At 33.9% G+C, this 18,740-nt stretch overlaps 2 protein-coding genes and 1 non-coding gene across 4 annotated transcripts; 1 reads left to right on the plus strand and 2 right to left on the minus strand.

Moving 5' to 3' along the window:
- The first annotated feature begins 1,442 nt into the window (after positions 1-1,442).
- On the plus strand, positions 1,443-11,659 carry LOC125810854 (serine/threonine-protein kinase BLUS1). 2 transcript variants are annotated; one of them, XM_049490347.1, is made up of 21 exons: positions 1,443-1,688; positions 2,423-3,085; positions 4,044-4,298; positions 4,707-4,831; positions 4,946-4,990; positions 5,074-5,155; positions 5,257-5,325; positions 5,392-5,562; positions 5,667-5,732; positions 6,853-6,921; positions 7,020-7,145; positions 7,355-7,428; positions 8,200-8,466; positions 9,074-9,150; positions 9,293-9,369; positions 10,292-10,417; positions 10,488-10,530; positions 10,644-10,690; positions 11,056-11,117; positions 11,188-11,239; positions 11,427-11,659. In XM_049490347.1, the coding sequence occupies exons 2-21, from the start codon at positions 2,915-2,917 to the stop codon at positions 11,448-11,450; spliced, it is 2,028 nt and encodes a 675-aa protein (XP_049346304.1). In that variant the 5' UTR covers positions 1,443-1,688; positions 2,423-2,914; the 3' UTR covers positions 11,451-11,659. The 2 variants fall into 2 exon arrangements, with proteins under 2 accessions (XP_049346304.1, XP_049346305.1); XM_049490348.1 differs by having other exon boundaries at positions 1,611-1,688; positions 2,420-3,085.
- Positions 11,660-12,001: 342 nt separating this feature from the next.
- Positions 12,002-12,073, minus strand: TRNAD-GUC (transfer RNA aspartic acid (anticodon GUC)). The gene has a single exon. It is a non-coding gene; the product is annotated as a tRNA-Asp (tRNA).
- A 445-nt stretch (positions 12,074-12,518) lies between these two features.
- On the minus strand, positions 12,519-15,290 carry LOC125811004 (uncharacterized). Its single transcript, XM_049490493.1, has 8 exons — positions 15,233-15,290; positions 14,479-14,621; positions 13,643-13,690; positions 13,526-13,572; positions 13,107-13,173; positions 12,983-13,026; positions 12,818-12,875; positions 12,519-12,734 (listed from the first exon to the last, which is right to left on the minus strand). The coding sequence occupies exons 1-8, from the start codon at positions 15,288-15,290 to the stop codon at positions 12,684-12,686; spliced, it is 516 nt and encodes a 171-aa protein (XP_049346450.1). The 3' UTR covers positions 12,519-12,683.
- Between the last annotated feature and the right edge of the window lie 3,450 nt (positions 15,291-18,740).

Genomic DNA, 18,740 nt, shown 5'->3' on the forward strand with positions numbered 1-18,740 from the left:
GAAGAAGATAATGGGAAAGATGATGCAAATTAATTAAATAATTAATAATAAAGAAATAAAACAACACATGACACTTTAAAACTGGTTAATGGCGGTGAAAAGATTGGGTCACATGCCTTATGTGCGTGGTAACAACCAAGACGAGGAAATGGGTCAAAATGGCCCATTTACAAATATATTAAATAGTTCTGTGGGTGATAGGATACTTCCAAAGTTAAGGTGTTTTTATGCAATTACGGGACAACTTTAGTGGTGAATTTATGTCTTTTCTCTAATATTTTCTAACTTTTAACTTTTTACCTTATTTTGTTATTTTAGCTTTAAAATAAGTATTTATAAGCACCTTTTAATTTCACCTAAATACTTAAAAAAATTACTTTGATTTTAAAATATTAAAATAAGTCAATCCAAACAAATACTTAAGCCATGAATAATATTAAGAAATCAATTTAGTTCTCCTATGTACCACAAAAAAAATATTTGTTGATGTTCTTGTTTCTCCACACTTGAGATTTCCTAAATCTCAATTTTATTTTATTTTTTAAAAAGGTTTAAATATTGAAGAGTTTTGTTGAGTCTGAAACAGGTGAAACAACTTTTAATGTTGCAGTAGAGGAAGTTTGCTGGATTTGTAGTTTCTTGCAAAATGGATCATTTATGATTTTTATCAGTTTACTAAAAACAAAAATTAGGAAGAAAAAATCATCACATAAAATGTTAAACTTTCTAACAATATAGCTAAGATAATACATATATGATACTAGTTACGTGAAAAAGAAAAATAAGATTCAAATACAGCATTTACAATAGATAATACATATATTAATGAGTGAAAAATAAATAAAAATCTAATACTACATTTACAATAGATAATACACATATTAATGACATGAGAAAAGAAAAATAAGAATCAAATATTGCATATATGATATCCTTTTTTAAAATATATATATATACACGAAATTACTTTCCGTTTCAATTTAATATGTCCTCGAAAATAATATTTCTATCTCTACAAAATATAATTAAAATATGTGTATATTCTATTATTTCTATTATCCCTTATAAAATTAGACTTCCCGTATATATTATTGTTAATTTGTTATTGTTGTTGAGATTACTTCTCAATGCTACCAACGAAAGGTCACCAAAATTTATGTCAAAAGTCTTGTTCAGGCAAAATTGTAAACTACGATCAAAGAAAATGGAAAATAAAGCAAAAATTGTAATTCCGAGTGCCTTTTCAACATTATTGTCAAAACATCTGTTCCTTCCCCCCCCCCCAAAAGGATGTGTTACTTTTTTTCATCCAAGGTAAAACTAAAGTCCATTAATGTACTGTCGTGCAGTCAAACTTGTTTCTCCCATAAAAGAAAAAAAGAAAAAAAAAACCTTACTATAATTTTTTTTTATATATATAAATATATAAATAAATTACCCTTCTCTCTCTTCAATAAACGGCGAAGATTCGATCAGAGTAGCCGGGGACGACTAACTTGCAACGTAACAACTATAATATCTTCCGATTCCTAATCATCAATGGCGGAGTAGTCCAACCGTTTCATCCCCAAATTCATCTTCCTTAAACGTCGCCGTTTTTATCTGGATTTGGATTTTCCGGTCAAAGTCTAGTCAGATTGAGTCCTCGAAATTCCTCTTTTGCATATCAGCTCGCATCGGAACCCTAGGTCTGTACTCATTTCTGATTGAAATTTGTTGTTGCAATTCTCCGGATACCAGATTAATAGCTGTTATAGTTTGCTCAAGATCAAATTTATTCGCGATAGTACAATATCTGTTTCCTTTGCTTGTGTATTGGATTCGTTTAGTGTTAATTCCATGATGTGATACCTAAGTGTTATTTTGAGACGATTTATTGAATTCAGCTGCATTGGACTTGAAGTTATTCCGACTCTACTTGTTTTGTGATACATGATTTTAGATGTTGACTTATTTGCTATGTTAGCTGAACTAATTCGTATCACATGAATTTCTATGTTTTTTAATTGTTTTTCTCTTCTGTTTACTAGTTTGCATATTTCAACTTTTCTTTCTGTTTTATTGCTATTTTACATGACGATAGTATTCACTTGGGATCTATCCAGCCAAAATGCTTGTGTCCTTACTTTATTCTTGTTAACATATTGAAGCTCATAGGGTACACCGCCAATTGAAGAAGCAAAATGTTTCTAAAAACCTAGTGGCATTTTATAATTTCTTTCTTCACGAAGGGGAGCAACAGTAAAGTTGTCTCCGTGTGACCTATAGGTCACGGATTAGAATTGTGGACCAATTTATTCATTTTCTTACTCTGTCTCTCTCTCTCTCTCTCTCTCTCACACACACAAACTCTTGTGTGTCTCATCTTATTTCAGTTTTCTTGTTTCTTCATTTCATTATCTTCATTCATTTGGCCCAGCAGATTGCTTTGTCAGTTCTGGAGTGTACTCAGGCCTCAGCTTCTAGTGGCAGATTGCATCTAGCCTTCGACTATTTTGGTACTCCACTGCATTTCTGGATTGTACTCAGGTTGAATATTAGATTATCTCTGTGAGCGGTCTCACTGAATATATTGGCCAAGGTTCGTTGTCTTATTTTCGCGGACATTTTCAAGTATTGTTCAGAATCGTTGACGGCAATTTTGTGTTTGAAGGTGATCAAGGCAAGTCATTATGATCAAGGTTGTTGGGTTATAAAACTTGTCAAATCTGAGAGATAAAAGTCGACCAATTATATCTAGTGCATTTTAGGAATTTATTCCTGTTGAAGTAATTGGTAGGGGAAGTTCATCTCATGAGGTAGCTGGAGCTATAAAATATCGTGGATCACAAGCAAAATGTTATATAACTGGAAGAAGCCTCACATTCTTTTCTCTACAGTGCTTGCTGGTTTTTATATTGCAATATAACTAGCAATGATGGAACAGCTAACAGAGAAAAAGTTCCCTGTCAACGCAAAAGATTATACATTATATGAGGAAGTTGGAGATGGTGTCAGTGCAACTGTGTATCGGGCTCTGTGCATTCCTCTTAATGAAATTGTTGCAATCAAGGTTCTAGATTTGGAGAAGTGCAACAATGATCTGGTAAGTCTGCTATCTATATATGTCTTTGAGATACGCTAGATGGAAAATGCCCTGGTGTTGAATATGGTCAGAAGTCAGAATGCTGGTGTTGTGAACCTCCTTTTTTATTTAGATATGTTCTTCTTACCTGGTTATATTTTATGAAGTATCTTTTTTCTTGAAAAGGAATTGGGTATATTGTTTGAAGGTTGCATGATTGTATACTTATTTGATCCATCTACATAAGGAGGCAAGTCTCCTAGACTCTTGTCTACTGTAGATTCAGACTTGTACTAGTCTATACTATTAATAAAGCCCCAACTCTTTTGAGTAAATATCTTGTTCATGCATTAAAGGTTGAAGCACAATGTTCTCAGGTTTGTATTACTAGTTCTAATGAAGATAGGGTTACGTTAGTGTGTTACTATATTCTACTGTCTGCTTTTAGGCCATCGACTCTTTTAGTTTTTACATACGTCTTTCTCATATTTTATCATCTTTTATTAAACAGATTAATCTAATTAAATAATTAAATATAACCCTGAGGGGTAGCTCAGCTGGTAAAGGCCTGGGACAAAGTCCTTCAGGTCGCCGGTTCGAGCCCCAGCAGGGCCACTGGAGGCATTACAAACCGGCCGCGTCTCCAGGGCCCCGTGGAACTAACCGTGGTGGACCCGCCTTGAAACAGCGGGACCCGGTGGGTACAGCTAGTCGGGTTCGCAAAGCGACGCCCGGAAACCACGGTAAAAAAAAAAAAATAAAAAAAAAATAATCTAATTAAATATAGAAATTAAAGTTACGACATTCACTTGTGCAGAATGTACATCATCTCCAGTAATTATTTTGGCAGAATGTGCCACATTTATTCATAATTAATACTCCCTTCAACAGAAACTCTTTTAAGGAGCATTCGTGGGTCTAATGTATGCCTCGTTTCAATTGCTGAAGCTTCCAGAATATTTTTTTGTGATTTGAATAGGATGGAATCCGGAGAGAGGTCCAGACCATGATCTTGATTGATCATCCAAATGTATTGCGTGCACACTGCTCATTCACTGCAGGTCACAGTCTTTGGGTTGTCATGCCATTCATGGCTGGAGGATCTTGCCTTCATATCATGAAATCTTCTTATCCTGATGGTTTTGAAGAGCCTGTAATTGCTACATTATTGCGCGAGGTCCTCAAAGCCCTTGTATATCTTCATTACCATGGACACATCCATAGAGATGTAAAGGTATCACTGTGTTATCTGCTTTTGTGGAATAACAGTTTAAGCATTCTTTACTAATTGTTTGCTGAAGAAGAGAGATGATGCTTCTTTTTTGTACTTATGATTTTTAGTCTAGGATTTTGAGCCTCTTTGATATCAAGTTGTGTTATGTTCTGCAGAAAATCCAAATTCACATGTGGTCTAGATCAAATTTCTTAAGTTTCTCTTTCTCTTCACCCTTCTTCCTCCACTTCTTTTCTCCCCACCAATAACATTTGCTTCCCTCATTGTTAACCAAATTGGCAAAGTTATTAGCACATGGGAATAGTTTTTAGCTAATCTTATCTGAGCTACTCTCATTTTCCTGACTCCAGCGTGCATACTGATGCCACTTTCAGCTTTGACTTATATTTTGGTATGTGTTCTTTGCAGGCTGGGAACATTTTGATTGATTCAAATGGTGCTATTAAATTGGCAGATTTTGGAGTTGCTGCTTGCATGTTTGATACTGGTGATAGGCAGCGTTCAAGAAATACTTTTGTTGGAACTCCATGCTGGTAAGTTCCCTAGCTGCGGTGAGGTGTAATTTTTATTTGTTAGTGTCATCATTATAGGGACCAACTCTTTTACTTGTAATTGCAATTCTTTTTTTTTTTTGAATTCTTAAATAGGATGGCTCCCGAAGTGATGCAGCAACTGCATGGATATGATTTTAAGTAAGTATCTGATCTGCATATCTGTTCTATTGTTGGTTCTAGGTCACGTCTCATGCCTTCAAATAATTGTTTCAAATTAACAGAGCAGATATATGGTCGTTTGGAATAACAGCCCTTGAACTTGCTCATGGTCATGCACCATTCTCCAAGTACCCACCCATGAAGGTTGATGGATGTTCATTGCTATACAAAACAATCAAGGAAGTGGTTTCAAGTTTTCTGAAAATTCGTTCTTTTGTGATCCTTTCTTTCTCCTTGTAATTCAGGTTCTGCTGATGACCCTACAGAATGCACCTCCAGGCCTGGACTATGAACGGGACAAGAGATTCTCTAAGGTTTGTGTGTTTGACAAACTTTTCATTCATTTGAAGTTTGGTTCTGAATTTTTGGTGCTTTTGCAGTCTTTTAAAGAAATGGTTGCTGCTTGCTTAGTAAAAGATCCAAAGAAGCGTCCGTCTTCTGAGAAGCTTTTGAAGCACCCTTTCTTTAAACAAGCACGAGGACATGATTATTTGGCACGTACAATCCTTGATGGCCTTCCACCTCTAGGTGATCGTTTTAGGATGCTTAAGGTCTTGTGCCCATCTTATACTGTGCTTTTCTGGCTGATAGCATTTCCCAATTATACGGAAATCATATGTGATTCTGATTTGTACAATTTGAACTGCTCTATCAGGCTAAAGAAGCAGATTATCTTTTACAGAACCAGGCAATGTATGAGGACAAGGACCATTTGTCACAGGTGAAAACTGAATGTGCCTAAACTGCAGAACGTGGTAGAGAAATCTCACGATTCACAAATGTGTCCACAGCATCTTTTTGTGTTTCATTGCTGGAATTAAAGCATTTTTCTGCTCTGGGTTTTTGGCCATTGGTTGCGAGTCTGTATTTTATATTTATACTTGTTAAGCTTCAATCCTCTAAAGTAGCTTACTTCGTATATCAAATGAAAATGAAAAATTCCCCCTCCCCTCCTCTCCTTTTTTTTTTTTTTTGAATAAGCAAGCAAAAAAATGCCTCCTTTATTCTAACTACCAAGAACTTTAGAAATGATAAGAGGAAGGTCCTGAACTACACTTGATTTTGTACGTGTTATCCCATTGAATTCATTTTTAATTCGCTCTTAATTTTTTTTGGAAAACTTTCATAAAAATGTTGTAACCTAGTAGTTCTGACTACAACATAAGTTATTATCATCATCGTTGTTGTTGCTAATTATTATTACTTCCTCCATTTTTATTATTATTTATTATTATACACATACATAGAGTGTGTCAAAAATATCTACTATTATTCGAGTATACAGCAAATCTGGATAATAAGCAAGGTGAGAGGCTGTATTCTTTCCTCTTTTTTCTCATACATTCACCAAGATTTTGGAGAACCATAGTTATCAGTGGTGTGTGTATTTGAAAGCTCACCCAGAGTTGTAACCTTGTTTACGATTGTATAGTTGAGAGACATGCTAGAATGTGTATACAAATTTGAGAAGACTTCAATGAGTTTGGGGATCACTTAAAATAGCTATTTCTGTTTTAGTTGGGAGGTCAAAGTACACAAATGACTGTTTTGCGTTTTGTTGTAAATATACTTCTAGCTCTTTTAAGTAAGAAAAAATTATTATTAGCACGAAATGGGCCCGAATAGAGCAAAGCAGAAATATATGATTCTTAGAGATGATACCAACTATGTTACAGATTGAGGTGAGTGATCCTATTTGAGAAAGAACCTTGAGGTGTTTTATTCCATCGTATTTGAGAAATCAAATTTGGCATCAGATGTTTGTGTAGCTTATGCAAATATACACACAAAGATATATTCAAGGTCAGTCTTAATGTAATTCTGTATATTCACTGATGCAGCAAGAGTATATTCGTGGTATCAGTGCTTGGAATTTCAATCTGGAGGATCTGAAGAACCAAGCTGCTCTTGTATGTACTTATTGTCCATTCACTTAGAACAATTGATTTTAGGTAACAATGTCTAGTGTCTATTAAATTTATTTATCCTTTCTTTATGGTGTCTGTAGCTTCCAGATTTTGACGACATTCCAGATGCTGAAGATTCAAGTACCAGGGGGAAGCTAAGGGAGGGAAATGGTGACGTTGGTTCTGTAGCAGAAATGCATAATCAGTCGAGTGTCCTATCTCACGAGGTATTCATATTAACCATGTTGACGAACTATATTACTTCTCTTTGTATACTATTCCTTCTCGATGGATTGATGCTGCAATATAAGCCTTCTGAAATTCTTGTCATACTCAATTGCCTCCAGTCTGATATCTCTTTGGACTGGATATTTTTACAAGTTATTCAAATGTGTCCTTCATTATCAGATTTATGATTGTTGATATCTCCATTCAGGATGAGATGAATGACAATCATGATTTGGATGGTTCACTTGCTGCATTTCCTATTAAGCCTCTTCAAGCACTCAAGTAAGAATTTTGTCTTCCTCCTGGTTCTGCTTCTTCTATTGGCATTTGATAGTAAATCCATCATCACCAACCCAAATTATAGCCAGTTGGTTTCATTATCCAGATGTGTGTGTGTGTATTTACATATATAGTTATATTTTGCTATTTGGAATGTGGTATTCCTTGGAAGCACAACCCTGTTTGCATTATAGGTATGTCTAGCTGAGTCTGGTACATTAAGGAAAGTGATGTTGAAATATTAAAACCTTTGTTGATGTTCAAGTGCTGTGGGTATAATGATCCGAGGTATAGAATTAGCATAGCCGTCATGCTAGTAATTGAGTTAAATGTGTATAAAATTAGCCAGTAATTGAGTTAAAGGTACAGAATTAGCCAGTTGGTTTTATGATCAAGGTCTACTGATTTTCCTATGTGAAAGATTTAAAAGTTTTGGTTCTCATTGAGTTAAATAATGTGGTCCAACCTTCATTTTGTCTGGAATATCTTTCAACTAGCTCCTCCTCCTGTGATTGGACTTGAAAGCATGCTTGCATCAGATTAACAGATGAATGAAGTTAACTGCTCACATAGTAGAAAGTGAGGATAAGTTTGTTGAAGGAATCATTGTCGAAGAAAAGGGAAAGTCAATTAAGCAAAAAAGTTCCAGAAATTGTGGAATTATTATTATTAATAATCCTTTTTAAGGAAAAAGTGGAACTATTATATTTCCGACTTGTAAGGTTTTTGTTCCTTGTGAAATTTATGTGTATATAAAATGTTGTACCAATGCAGGGGATGTTTTGATATGTGTGAAGATGACATAACTGCTAGTAGTCCAAGTTGGGAAGATACTATGCAATCAGAGTCTAATCAGCAGAATGATATGCTGTCACTAGCGAAAATTGAGGACCAAGAAGGTGGAAAAGATGATGGTGAGAATCTGCGACAGAGTAGCTCCTTGCCACGTTCTGTTATTCCTGGGCATAAAAAGTTTTTTAGTGGTTCACTGCTACAGGATAACGCTCTTTCACCCAAAAAAGTTGTTACTGATGGAGAGAGGTATATTTATTTGTTGTGTTCACAATTGAACTGCTAGAGTTGGTCAACGTTTTCTGAAAACAAAAAACAGTTGCAATATGGATGAAGATAGCTATTATAGGATGGTAATACTACTAATTTGCTAGTAGATCATGGTATTCTCTCAAAAAGAAAGGAAGGGCATTGAAAATGTGCAACCCCAAGTTAGTCGATGCTTGTTCTTGAAGTAAATGTTATTCAGTTGAAATTTTCTAAAAAAAAACATCTGCAAAGATTACTAACCAGTAACCAGGAAGTAGTGGGATTCTTGTGCTTTATGGGTTCTGAATATTCTGAGTGTTCTAATTGTGTAATGCGGGTGAATTGTTTGAGTACTTAGGTGCTTCAAGTTCCTGCCAATTTTACTTATAATTTTGACATCAGTGATGATAGTTTTTCTAGAATGCACTTTATCTACGACCTACATGGTTCGAGTTTTGATGTTAGCTGCATGTAGAACTTTTTGTTGGAGTCCGTGTCATCTTAAAATCACATGCAATGATTGGCAATGGTTCAGTCTACATTTTCCATATTTCGAGCAGTAAATTGTTGTTTCAAGCTGTGTTACATTGTTTAGTTCTATATGTAGGGAATATCAACATCCGAAGTACCAGTCTGAGCGAAACTATAGCGGCCCATTGCAGTACCGACATAAAAAAGATTTAGGTAATCCGGTTTCTGACAATGAATTTAGACTGCGTGATGTTTAAAAAACACAAATTCCTCCAGATTATTATGAGTTCTGATTTTCTAAATGACTTTGTTTTGTTACCTTCCCTTCTGAGTCTCTGGATAATGCTTGTCGCAGGAGAAGATTCATCAGAAGGAGCTGTTGTCCAACGCAAGGGACGTTTTCAAGTCACATCAGCAGATCTAAGTCCCAAGGTATATATACTGTGCCTTCTTGCATTGATTGTCAGGTCAGCTATAATAATGCATTATGAAGGGGAGTTTTCTTCAGTGACCAGATTCCGTCTATAATACATGTGAATTAACACCAAATCACTTGCAAAATGAAAAAAAAAAAAACCAAATCACTTGCAAAATTTTTAAAAACACACACACACACACACAAATCACTAGTGCATACAAACATTGGTTTATTCAAGGATATGAACAACAAGAGTGGAAAAGGTTGGGTTAGGGGGTAGACTGTGGATAACCTTTAGACTGTTGTGTTTTTTGATGACCATGCTTTGTTTTCTTGTTACAAGTATTCCTCATACCTTCCTAAGTGATTGTTACCTGTGCCAAATCCCGTTTAATATAAGTGAAGCTGAAGATTTGCCGCTTTGTTGATCACCAAGAAAAAAAATTCCTTCATTGTGTTTAGCATTTAGTGGCAATATTTTCCTTCCACATACTTGAGTTTATAGTGCATTTAGAGCGCAATATTTGTTCATGATTTATCCAATAAAATCATTTTTTTTCTTCATAAAAAAAGAAAAGAAAAATCCATCCAGGTTGGTTTGGGAAAAAATTGTTCTTTGGTTTTTGTCGGATTCTGAGCTTTTCTATTAAAGATCTCTTAATTAAGAGGAGTGAAACTTTCTATGTAAGAGTTAAGACCGTTTGCTTTGTGACATGAGCATAAAATGATTTGTCAGGGAATTTGCTTTTTAGTTCTTTCTGCTGCTGTCTCCTTTCTATTTCCTTAATAAAGTTGCATTCTGCATGGGTTTCTTTAGTTTCACTTTCAGCATTGACTTCCCTGTTTGGTGTTCTCATGGTAAGTATCAAACTTAGCAATCTCTCTTTAGGCGATGGCTTCGTAACCATTGCCTCTTTTTTTTTTTCACTTGTTCAGGAACCTACAAGCTATTTCTTTAACCCAGTTCAGGGAGGTTCTACTAGTGCAATTAATCTAGGTCTAGCAGCTGCTTCACTACTTCCAACATTGCAATGCATTCTACAGCAGAATACTTTGCAAAGGGTAATTTCTACTACATCAAAATCTTGTGCATCACTGTTGCCTGTTGCTAATCTGTTCTGCATCTTGTTAGGAGGAATTAGTGAAGCTGATCAAGTTCGCAGAGCGAGGATCTGGTAAATTATCTATTTACATTTGGTCCACATTTGACCACTTCTCCTTTCGATGTTGAATGTTAACTATATTTATGTGTTGCCCCTGACCGGCTTGTTATTTACATCTGTTTCAGTCAACCCTATAGACTTGGCTGAAGCTGGGACCAGTGATCTTCTGCAGGTAATTGTTTGTTTGTTTGTTATGTAATATGATACTAGAAATGGTGCCAAGTTGTTTTGAAAATTACGTATTTTTAATTATTAAAAGAGATAAGACCAAGCAATTAGGAAATAGAGTGTTGTAGGGATACCAGTTATCCCTTTGACCATTATTATAATGTGAGACTGGGGTTTATATTGAGTCTTGACTCTTTTTCCATCAAGGCCTAAGGGGTTAGAAGTTAGAACTTTTATAGTGAAGGAAGGGGTTGGGGTTGGGGTGGTGTGCCCTATCCCATGCATGAGTGTGTAAAAGAAATGCATGGTGTATGTCTGAATTATGTCACGCTCCTGCATCCTCCTAACATCAGCACTTCCATTCTGCAGATGCCTGCTACTTCTGTTAGGGAGAGAGAACTGCAATCAATGGTCATTCAATTGCAACAAAGGTATGATATTCGTTGACAAATTTGAACTTGGTTGCTTGTTATGGAAAACTGAAGGCTCATCAATTTTCAGCATTGGAAGTCTTGTGGAAGAGTTGCAGAGACAAAAGATGAAAAATGTTCAGGTATGTGCTGTACAATTGTCGGGGAAGTCCTTTCCTTTATTTTCTTCCAAAGATCTGATTTTTTTAGAACAAAGTTGAAAACGGAAAATGAAAATGCAGTGCTGCTTTATTCTTGCACTGTTATTATAAAATTTCCAAGAAACCATTGATGACATGTTTTTCTCAAGTTGTCATTTCTGGCTTGCAGTTGGAAAAGAAATTGAATCGCTGATAAAAACTAGAGGATATGAAGGCTACACTACATGGTTGGTGAAGTTACTACACATGCTTGTGCTGGGGCACATCGTTAAGTTACTTGGCGAGTGGGTTGTATTTTTTGTGTACCATATGTGTGAATGTAAAGTAGGCACCCAAATTTTGAGATGCTATTCATTGTCAGAATCTTGATTATCTATTGTAATATACCAATTGGGTATTGTATTTAAGTTGTCCTTCAATATTAATTGAAATTCTAGGAGCAAAAAAAATGCAGCTTGTGTAAATCACCCTTGCGAAACCCAGACCCTTGTTCCGAAATAAACCTAATAAACCTCTATGGAGGAGTTTGGTCCATTTGATATTCCTAGTGTTGATATTTTGAGTTGTTGATTATGTAACTTATATGTCAGATTTTTATTTTTTATGTTAAAGATAGCTGTTTTTTTTTCCTTTGTTTGGGGGTGTTAGCTAGGAGAGCTTTAAGTGGATAAAGAAAGGTCAAATAACTCCCAAAATTCCATCAAAGATACTTTTTGGCGTGATTGTTTAAAAAATCAAAAAAGGCGCCGCTGCCGGGGATCGAACCCGGGTCACCCGCGTGACAGGCGGGAATACTTACCACTATACTACAACGACATTGTTGTCTAACAACTGCTTTACAAAATATTAGACTGTTGTTAATCGAAAAATGGTTATTTGAAAGTTGAAGTTTTGTGGGTAAAAATTTCTAAAATGTGTTTACCAAATTTTATACTTCATGCTTAAAGTTGTAATAATGAGTTACTCTGACAAACACTTGATTATTCGAAATCATGGCCAAATAACTATTTATAAGTTCATGCGTGAAACTGGATAATATAACCAGTGATTGGGAAAACTTGTGGCGCAAATGTATTGAAAAGTTCAATCTTTTCTTTGACATGAAAGTAATTTTTTAAGGTTTGTGCACCATAAAAAGATAATCCTCGTTAGAATTGTTTGAAAAAGAGAGAACAAATCGCGATCTTCGTTTGCACCAAAACACTAGAATGATCACAATAAATGCATTTATAAAGACGAGTCGTAAAGCCCCTCTTTCAATAAGGACACCAATAGAAACACTTTTTTTACAGTCTAGAGAAGTCTTGCTGATAATAGAACATCATTAAGGAGTAAGCATAAACACTTCACAGGACTGAATTAATCATTAAGTTTCTCTCTTCTGGCTATAACAACTATGAACAATCCAAAATTGACAGAGTATAGGTCACCAAAGGCAGTTCTCAGTGACAGCCGAAACGATACCCTTCAAAGTGGGCTGCATATAAAAAGAATGCAATGAATTAAAGGGAAGAAACACTTCTACGTGCAAAGAGAGTAAAATATCTGCATGTTACTAACCAGAGAATGGTCGCGTAGTCCAAGAGATAAAACCAAAGACCTAGAAGATCCGGCATTACTGCAAATAAGCAAGGTTTGGATTAGTAGAGAAATATCAGTATCTGATTCAGGTATCATCCCTCACAGAGAGTCGAAATCTTAATAAATTTCAGTTCCCGTAAGTACCTTATGTGCTCAATAATCTGCCGAGCACATGCAACCAGCATGGGCTGCAGAGAAAAATGCAGTTTATCAAGTTTATAATTATATACAAAACGACATGAAATTACTGCAGTATATTATAAAATACCTCATCGCGTTTACCCAGTAATACAGAAACACTAAAGGTTGGATGGATCGACACCCCTTCCTCCTTCCTGCACAGCAAGACTACATACCTTACTTCTTTTATATGACAAAACTCTTTCCAACTGAGTGACGAGATCCAATTATAAAAACAACTCAACTACAAGCTATAAGATCTCTCAAGTCATGCTCAGAGTACAACAATAGGCAGAACAAGTGAAACTCAAAAGCAAATATGGCTTAATAGGCAATAGCAACTTAAAGATAGATTGATTGATTTCATATAGCATAGATCACATAAATAGCATCTACAGGCTTCAGTTTAGAAGTTCATTTTCTGCACAAACCAAATCCATGCTCATCAAAAGAACTCTGAAAACACCAATATATAAGCAAGAACAGCTTCACAAAAACGATTCATACCTGGCCTGCAATATTGTACCCATGCTTCCTATTTGAGTAGCTATAACCTGAAAATAACAATTAAGACTTAATAATGCTCATATGTGGCAAAAACCAAATCAGGTGTTTCTGACTTACCATAAAATGGTCATCATAGGCACATATGACTATATCTGTTTTATTTCCCTGCATACATGAAAGATAATTTAGCTCAAAAGAGAGTAGAAAAAACGAGAAATATTTCGCAATATACCTCTATAGTGAAATTCCTTAAGGAGAGCTTAAAGATTCGGGCTCACAAAACCCGTCTCTACCATATTTATTAACAGTGACATTCTTCTGCAAAGTCTCTTTCCCATCATTCATTCTCCATAGCGAATTTGCAAAGAAGATTTTTACTGTGAAGTCTAAGGTTTCTCACTCCAAGTCTTACCTCTTTCTTACTTCTCATCACAAGATCCCTTTACATTACTTTTTTTTTTCCTTTTTCCTCTTCTTATTATTTTTGTTGATAAGGTAACCTGCAGTCACTACCTTTCAAGTGTGCACAAGTTAAACCCTACTTTAGTGTAATAGTCGGCAAACCACACATGATAGTTAAACCGCACTATGCAAACATGTGTGATTAGCTCCACCAGGAAAGCATGGAGGGGATTTTCAATCATTTGGGAGATCAGCTGCTAAACCAACTCGATCACCTTTGCAGAATTTTTCTTTTTTCCTCTTAATTTAATTATGGTTGTGCTTTACTGTTCTTTTTCATCAAATGCGGAGAAATACATCAATCAATCAATCAACTAGGTCCATAATATAGTCCTTTTTTGGAAAAATTTTGATTTGACATTCATTTTGAAACAACTTAATCAGACCAGAAAAATTCAAACAATCATGTATTACACAAAAAGCAACAGAGCTAATTACAAAAAAATAGAAATATTTCAATGTGAAAGAAAGGGTAAAATGTTGAGCTATGCCTTAATATCGAGTGAAAGCTTCTTCTGCTGGACTGGGATTTCCATAGCTTCCTTTCCTCTTCCCCTTACAAAATAAAAACAATTCACATTAACAAAAAGGTTCCTAAAAGCAGAAGAAAAAACGAAAAGAACTTCCAATTTGTCTACATAATAGCTTTTTTTTTCCCTTCATTTTTCCATTTTCCGTATTAGGGTTTATGTAAATACCTGGAAGAACTGAGGTTTAAGCAAAAATGGAGGTGGTAAATTCGAAAGGCTCTGAGCTTGGCGTGTTATTGAAGACTAGCAATGGCGATGGAAAGGGAGAAGTACTGAGTCGCATTGATGGGCCGGGTACCGAAACAGTCGGGCCTCGCAATTGGTGATAACTGGTGAAAGCCCAAAGTATTGACCCATTTAGGATGCATAAGCCCAAGTTGGGTGAGGGGATATGGAGGGAAAAAACTTACCCTCACCAGGTGTTTATACCAAGCCAATGCAATTTCCATTATTATGTGATTTAATGAAATAAATGAACTATAAATTTAAACACATGACATGCATGTATTGGCTTGGTGTAAACACTCGATGCAGGTAAGTTTTACCCCATATGGAGGGACTCGGCTAATTTTAACCAATTGTCTCTTTTTAGGCTACTATTTAAATTTTCCTCCAATTTTAAAAATTTGGAAATATAACTTGAAAAATTGTACGTTAAGACTCTGATCTAATATTTGTTTATAGGGAAATCTTAGTAGTTTAATTGGTTAGCTACCTGATTTCTCATTTTGTTGGTGGGGATTTGATCCTACTATTGTAATCTTCTCCCCCATTTCCCCTTCCCCACTTCCAGTTTATTAAAAAAAGTAATACTCCGTAGTAATTATAAAATACTATTTGTTTATACTCTATATATTGCTCAACTTTACAAATAAAATATATATTGTCGTCTAACATTTACGGTAAGTTAAAATTTTTTAGATTATATTCTAATATTTTCAATTTAATCAAAAATAAACTTTAGAATATGGTTTTAGAAGTTTATAAATTATGAGAAAAAAACAAGGAACATTTATTAAATAGATATCCTAAAGGGATAACCAAAGAAAATTTAAGACGTCAGTCTAAGAGCATGTTTGGATTGACTTAAAAAAAATAGTTTTTAAGTCAAAAATAAAAAGTCAAACTGAAATAATTTTTAAGTCAAAAAATCAAAAGTAGGGGAGACTTAATACTTTTGATTTCTGACTTATTTTAAGTCACTTTTTACTTATTTTAAGTCATTTTTTTATTTTGCCAAACACTTCGTAACTTATTTTAAGTTATTTTTGACTTATTTTAAGTCATTTTTATGTGCCCGTTTGGATTGACTTATTTTAGGTGCTTTTAAGCCAAAATAGTTTTTAAGCAATTTTGAAGTGTTTGAATAAAGTTAAAAAGTGCTTATAAGCACTTATTTTAAAGCCAAAATAACAAAAATAAGTCATAAGTTAGAAATCCTAACTTATGGCTTTTGGCTTATAAGTCATAAGCCAAAAGTCAATCCAACACATGCCCTATATTTGTCAAACATTTTCAGAAGTCAAAAACTGATTTAAAAATAGGTTTAACCGACTTTTAAGCCAATCAAAATGGGCTCTAATGCTTTCCTTTATTATTTCAACGGGCAATACTTGTAGGACTTCTAAAAATAGCCTTAAATGGATATTTGTGTAAATCAAAATGGTTCTTGCCTCTTCTTTTTCGGTTTTTGTTCGTGTGTGTGTTAATAATGAATAATAAAAACAACAGAAATGGATTAAAGGAAAAGACAAAGGAAGTCCAAAACTCAAATCACCTTATATCTTGGTTAAGGATAATAACAGTTGAGTCTAATTTAACTCTAAAAAATAGTAGCTCAGTAACGATTGTTCTAGTTCATACAAGTAGATTATTAATCCATTTTTCAATCAATGTAGGATATTAATTCACTCTATAACATACACCTCCACACACACGTCACGTCCAAAAGGCCCAAATGAAATGTGGATCGAGAGCTCAAATAGGAATGGACCTGATTCTAATACTCTATACATATATTACATATCTCAATCTTAATAGCTAATTTATGAGAGAAAATTATTCAAATTCATATAAAATAACCGTCAATTTATTCTTCAACCAATGTAAAACATTAACCGCTCTTATAATATATTTTTTGTCACAAAACTAATTAATTTGTAAATAAGAAAGACCTGGGCTCTTCTTGTACACATTTTGAATCAAGTAAAAATGAGGAGCATTTGATGCCACGTTAACATTAACCCCCATGATGAGGATGACATGAAAATGACACACAACTAAGCAACAAGAAACCCCATATGACTAATCGCCGTCAGCTAACAATCACGTTCACTTCAAGTGGGAATTATAAAGAGACAAAATAATCAAAGATTGTGAGCAATTCAAAAGCTTCCTTTCAAACTCTACTTCGTCTCTAATTAATTGCTCACTTTTAAATTAGTACACCTATTAAGAAAATAATTATTAATATAGTATATCATCTAAAAATATGACACATCGGCATAACTCAGCCCCAAAAGCTAGCTCTTGAGGGAGGTTTGTCCAAGTACATATAAAGAGACCAATTTCCCATCCCTCTACCGATGTGGGATCTTAACAGTGAATTTACTATTTCACCCATATTGCTTATGAAGTTGATGAATTAAAAGTTTAAGATTTTTAAGAAGTTTTATTTTTTTCAAAGTAATTAATTGAAGGTATAATAGATTAAAAAAAATTACTTCCTCGATTTGTCAAATGGACAGATGAAAAGGGATAAGTAAAAAAAAGTGGACAAAAAATTAAGAAAAGAGAAGTATTTTCCAAGCCATTATTAGTTTATACACGAAAAATCTTATCCGCATTCAATGATTAACACTGTGTTAATTCATTACAATTTATGTAAATTAGTTATGATTAGATAAAAGTACAATATACATAAAAATAAATATATGTATTTATTGATTTGATATAAAGGTGTGAAAGTTTTTATTTTCTTTCTAATATGCAAGTACTAGTACTTGGGTTCAGCGTAGATCATTTGGTCTTAGTATTTTCCCCGCCGAGGGAAAAGCCCAAAATAATCTATTATTTTTGAGTTAAAATTCAAAGTCATCATTGAGTTTTCATATGAAGCAGTACTTTTGTTCCTCCTCAACTTTTTGCTTACTTTTTAATATTTATTTTATGCACAATTTTATATATGAAATATTCAATTATTTTTTTATATATTTAATAGAAATAATAACTCCGGCTAAAGAATGTGGGAAAAAAAAGTACGTACGTTGTTCCATTCGGTATAGATCTCCTAGTGAACATCTACCATTCTATCTGTCAACGCACTCATCAACCACCTGGTTGTTGAGGGTCATTACACGTGACTCAATTAGAAACCTTAATTGTTTCTTCTCATAAAATGTTTTTTCAATAATAATTTTGACATATTATGGAAAATTAAACTTACAAATGAACATTTTGCAAGACGTTCTCAAAAATAAAATAAAATAAAATCGAAACACTTAATGTTCTGAAAAGTTTTTTGGAGGATTCTATTTGTAAAAACGTTCAATAACTTTTTTGGTACTTGGCGGCGACTTAGCTTACTCATCATTTATTTACGTATGATAGGCGTATATGGAATCTATATATATCTATATAAAGAAAGAACATAGAGAAGATGATGTGGCACCTCTTTATAACCTTCATTTATAATTATTTATTTTTCTCTTTTTTTATATATATTTTTTCTTTTTTTTTTCAATTATTTTTTTCTTGCAAAATCATCTTTTTAACTTATACCTTTTCAATTATATAAATTCCATTCTTAAATTAGTATTAATAATGTTCATAACTCCCAAACCCTTCATATTCATAACCTCTCAAGCCTTTTATATTCATAACCTTTAATTATTTAATGTAGAAGGTTATATTAACACTATAAAAGCACACTAAAATTTTGTGTTATTTTGTAGTCATCTTCGGTTAGAGAATTAGTGGCAAATATGTTACAATATTTTTAAGCTTTGAGGTGCATTATCTTTTCCAAGTATAATTTCATATATTACTTTTAATTAGCAAGTAAGGCTAATATGTCAAAGTATTTTTTTGTTTCTTCTGGATAAATTATTTTGATTTGTCATCTTTATGATTCTCTTTATAACCATAAAGATGGAGATTCATTTTAGGATTAACAATTTGTTATTATTTTTCTTGACTCTTGTATATAGGATGAAATGAAATCA

Source organism: Solanum verrucosum, unplaced genomic scaffold (assembly GCF_900185275.1).
Source record: "Solanum verrucosum unplaced genomic scaffold, falcon-dt-bn FXZP01000032.1, whole genome shotgun sequence".
NCBI classification, from domain to species: Eukaryota; Viridiplantae; Streptophyta; class Magnoliopsida; order Solanales; family Solanaceae; genus Solanum; species Solanum verrucosum.

What these genes read in the sequence shown, in the direction of transcription:
- LOC125810854 (XM_049490347.1), top strand. Translation starts at nt 2,915, where the DNA reads ATGATGGAACAGCTAACAGAGAAAAAGTTCCCTGTCAACGCAAAAGAT. An exon ending in TGAAGAACCAAGCTGCTCTT is followed by an intron (nt 6,922 to 7,019) that starts GTATGTACTTAT and finishes TGGTGTCTGTAG; the next exon opens with CTTCCAGATTTTGACGACAT. An exon ending in CCGACATAAAAAAGATTTAG is followed by an intron (nt 9,151 to 9,292) that starts GTAATCCGGTTT and finishes TGCTTGTCGCAG; the next exon opens with GAGAAGATTCATCAGAAGGA.
- LOC125811004 (XM_049490493.1), bottom strand. Translation starts at nt 15,290, where the DNA reads ATGGGGGAGAAGATTACAATAGTAGGATCAAATCCCCACCAACAAAAT. An exon ending in CCAACAAAATGAGAAATCAG is followed by an intron (nt 14,622 to 15,232) that starts GTAGCTAACCAA and finishes GCTATTATGTAG; the next exon opens with ACAAATTGGAAGTTCTTTTC. An exon ending in GGTACAATATTGCAGGCCAG is followed by an intron (nt 13,174 to 13,525) that starts GTATGAATCGTT and finishes CTTGCTGTGCAG; the next exon opens with GAAGGAGGAAGGGGTGTCGA.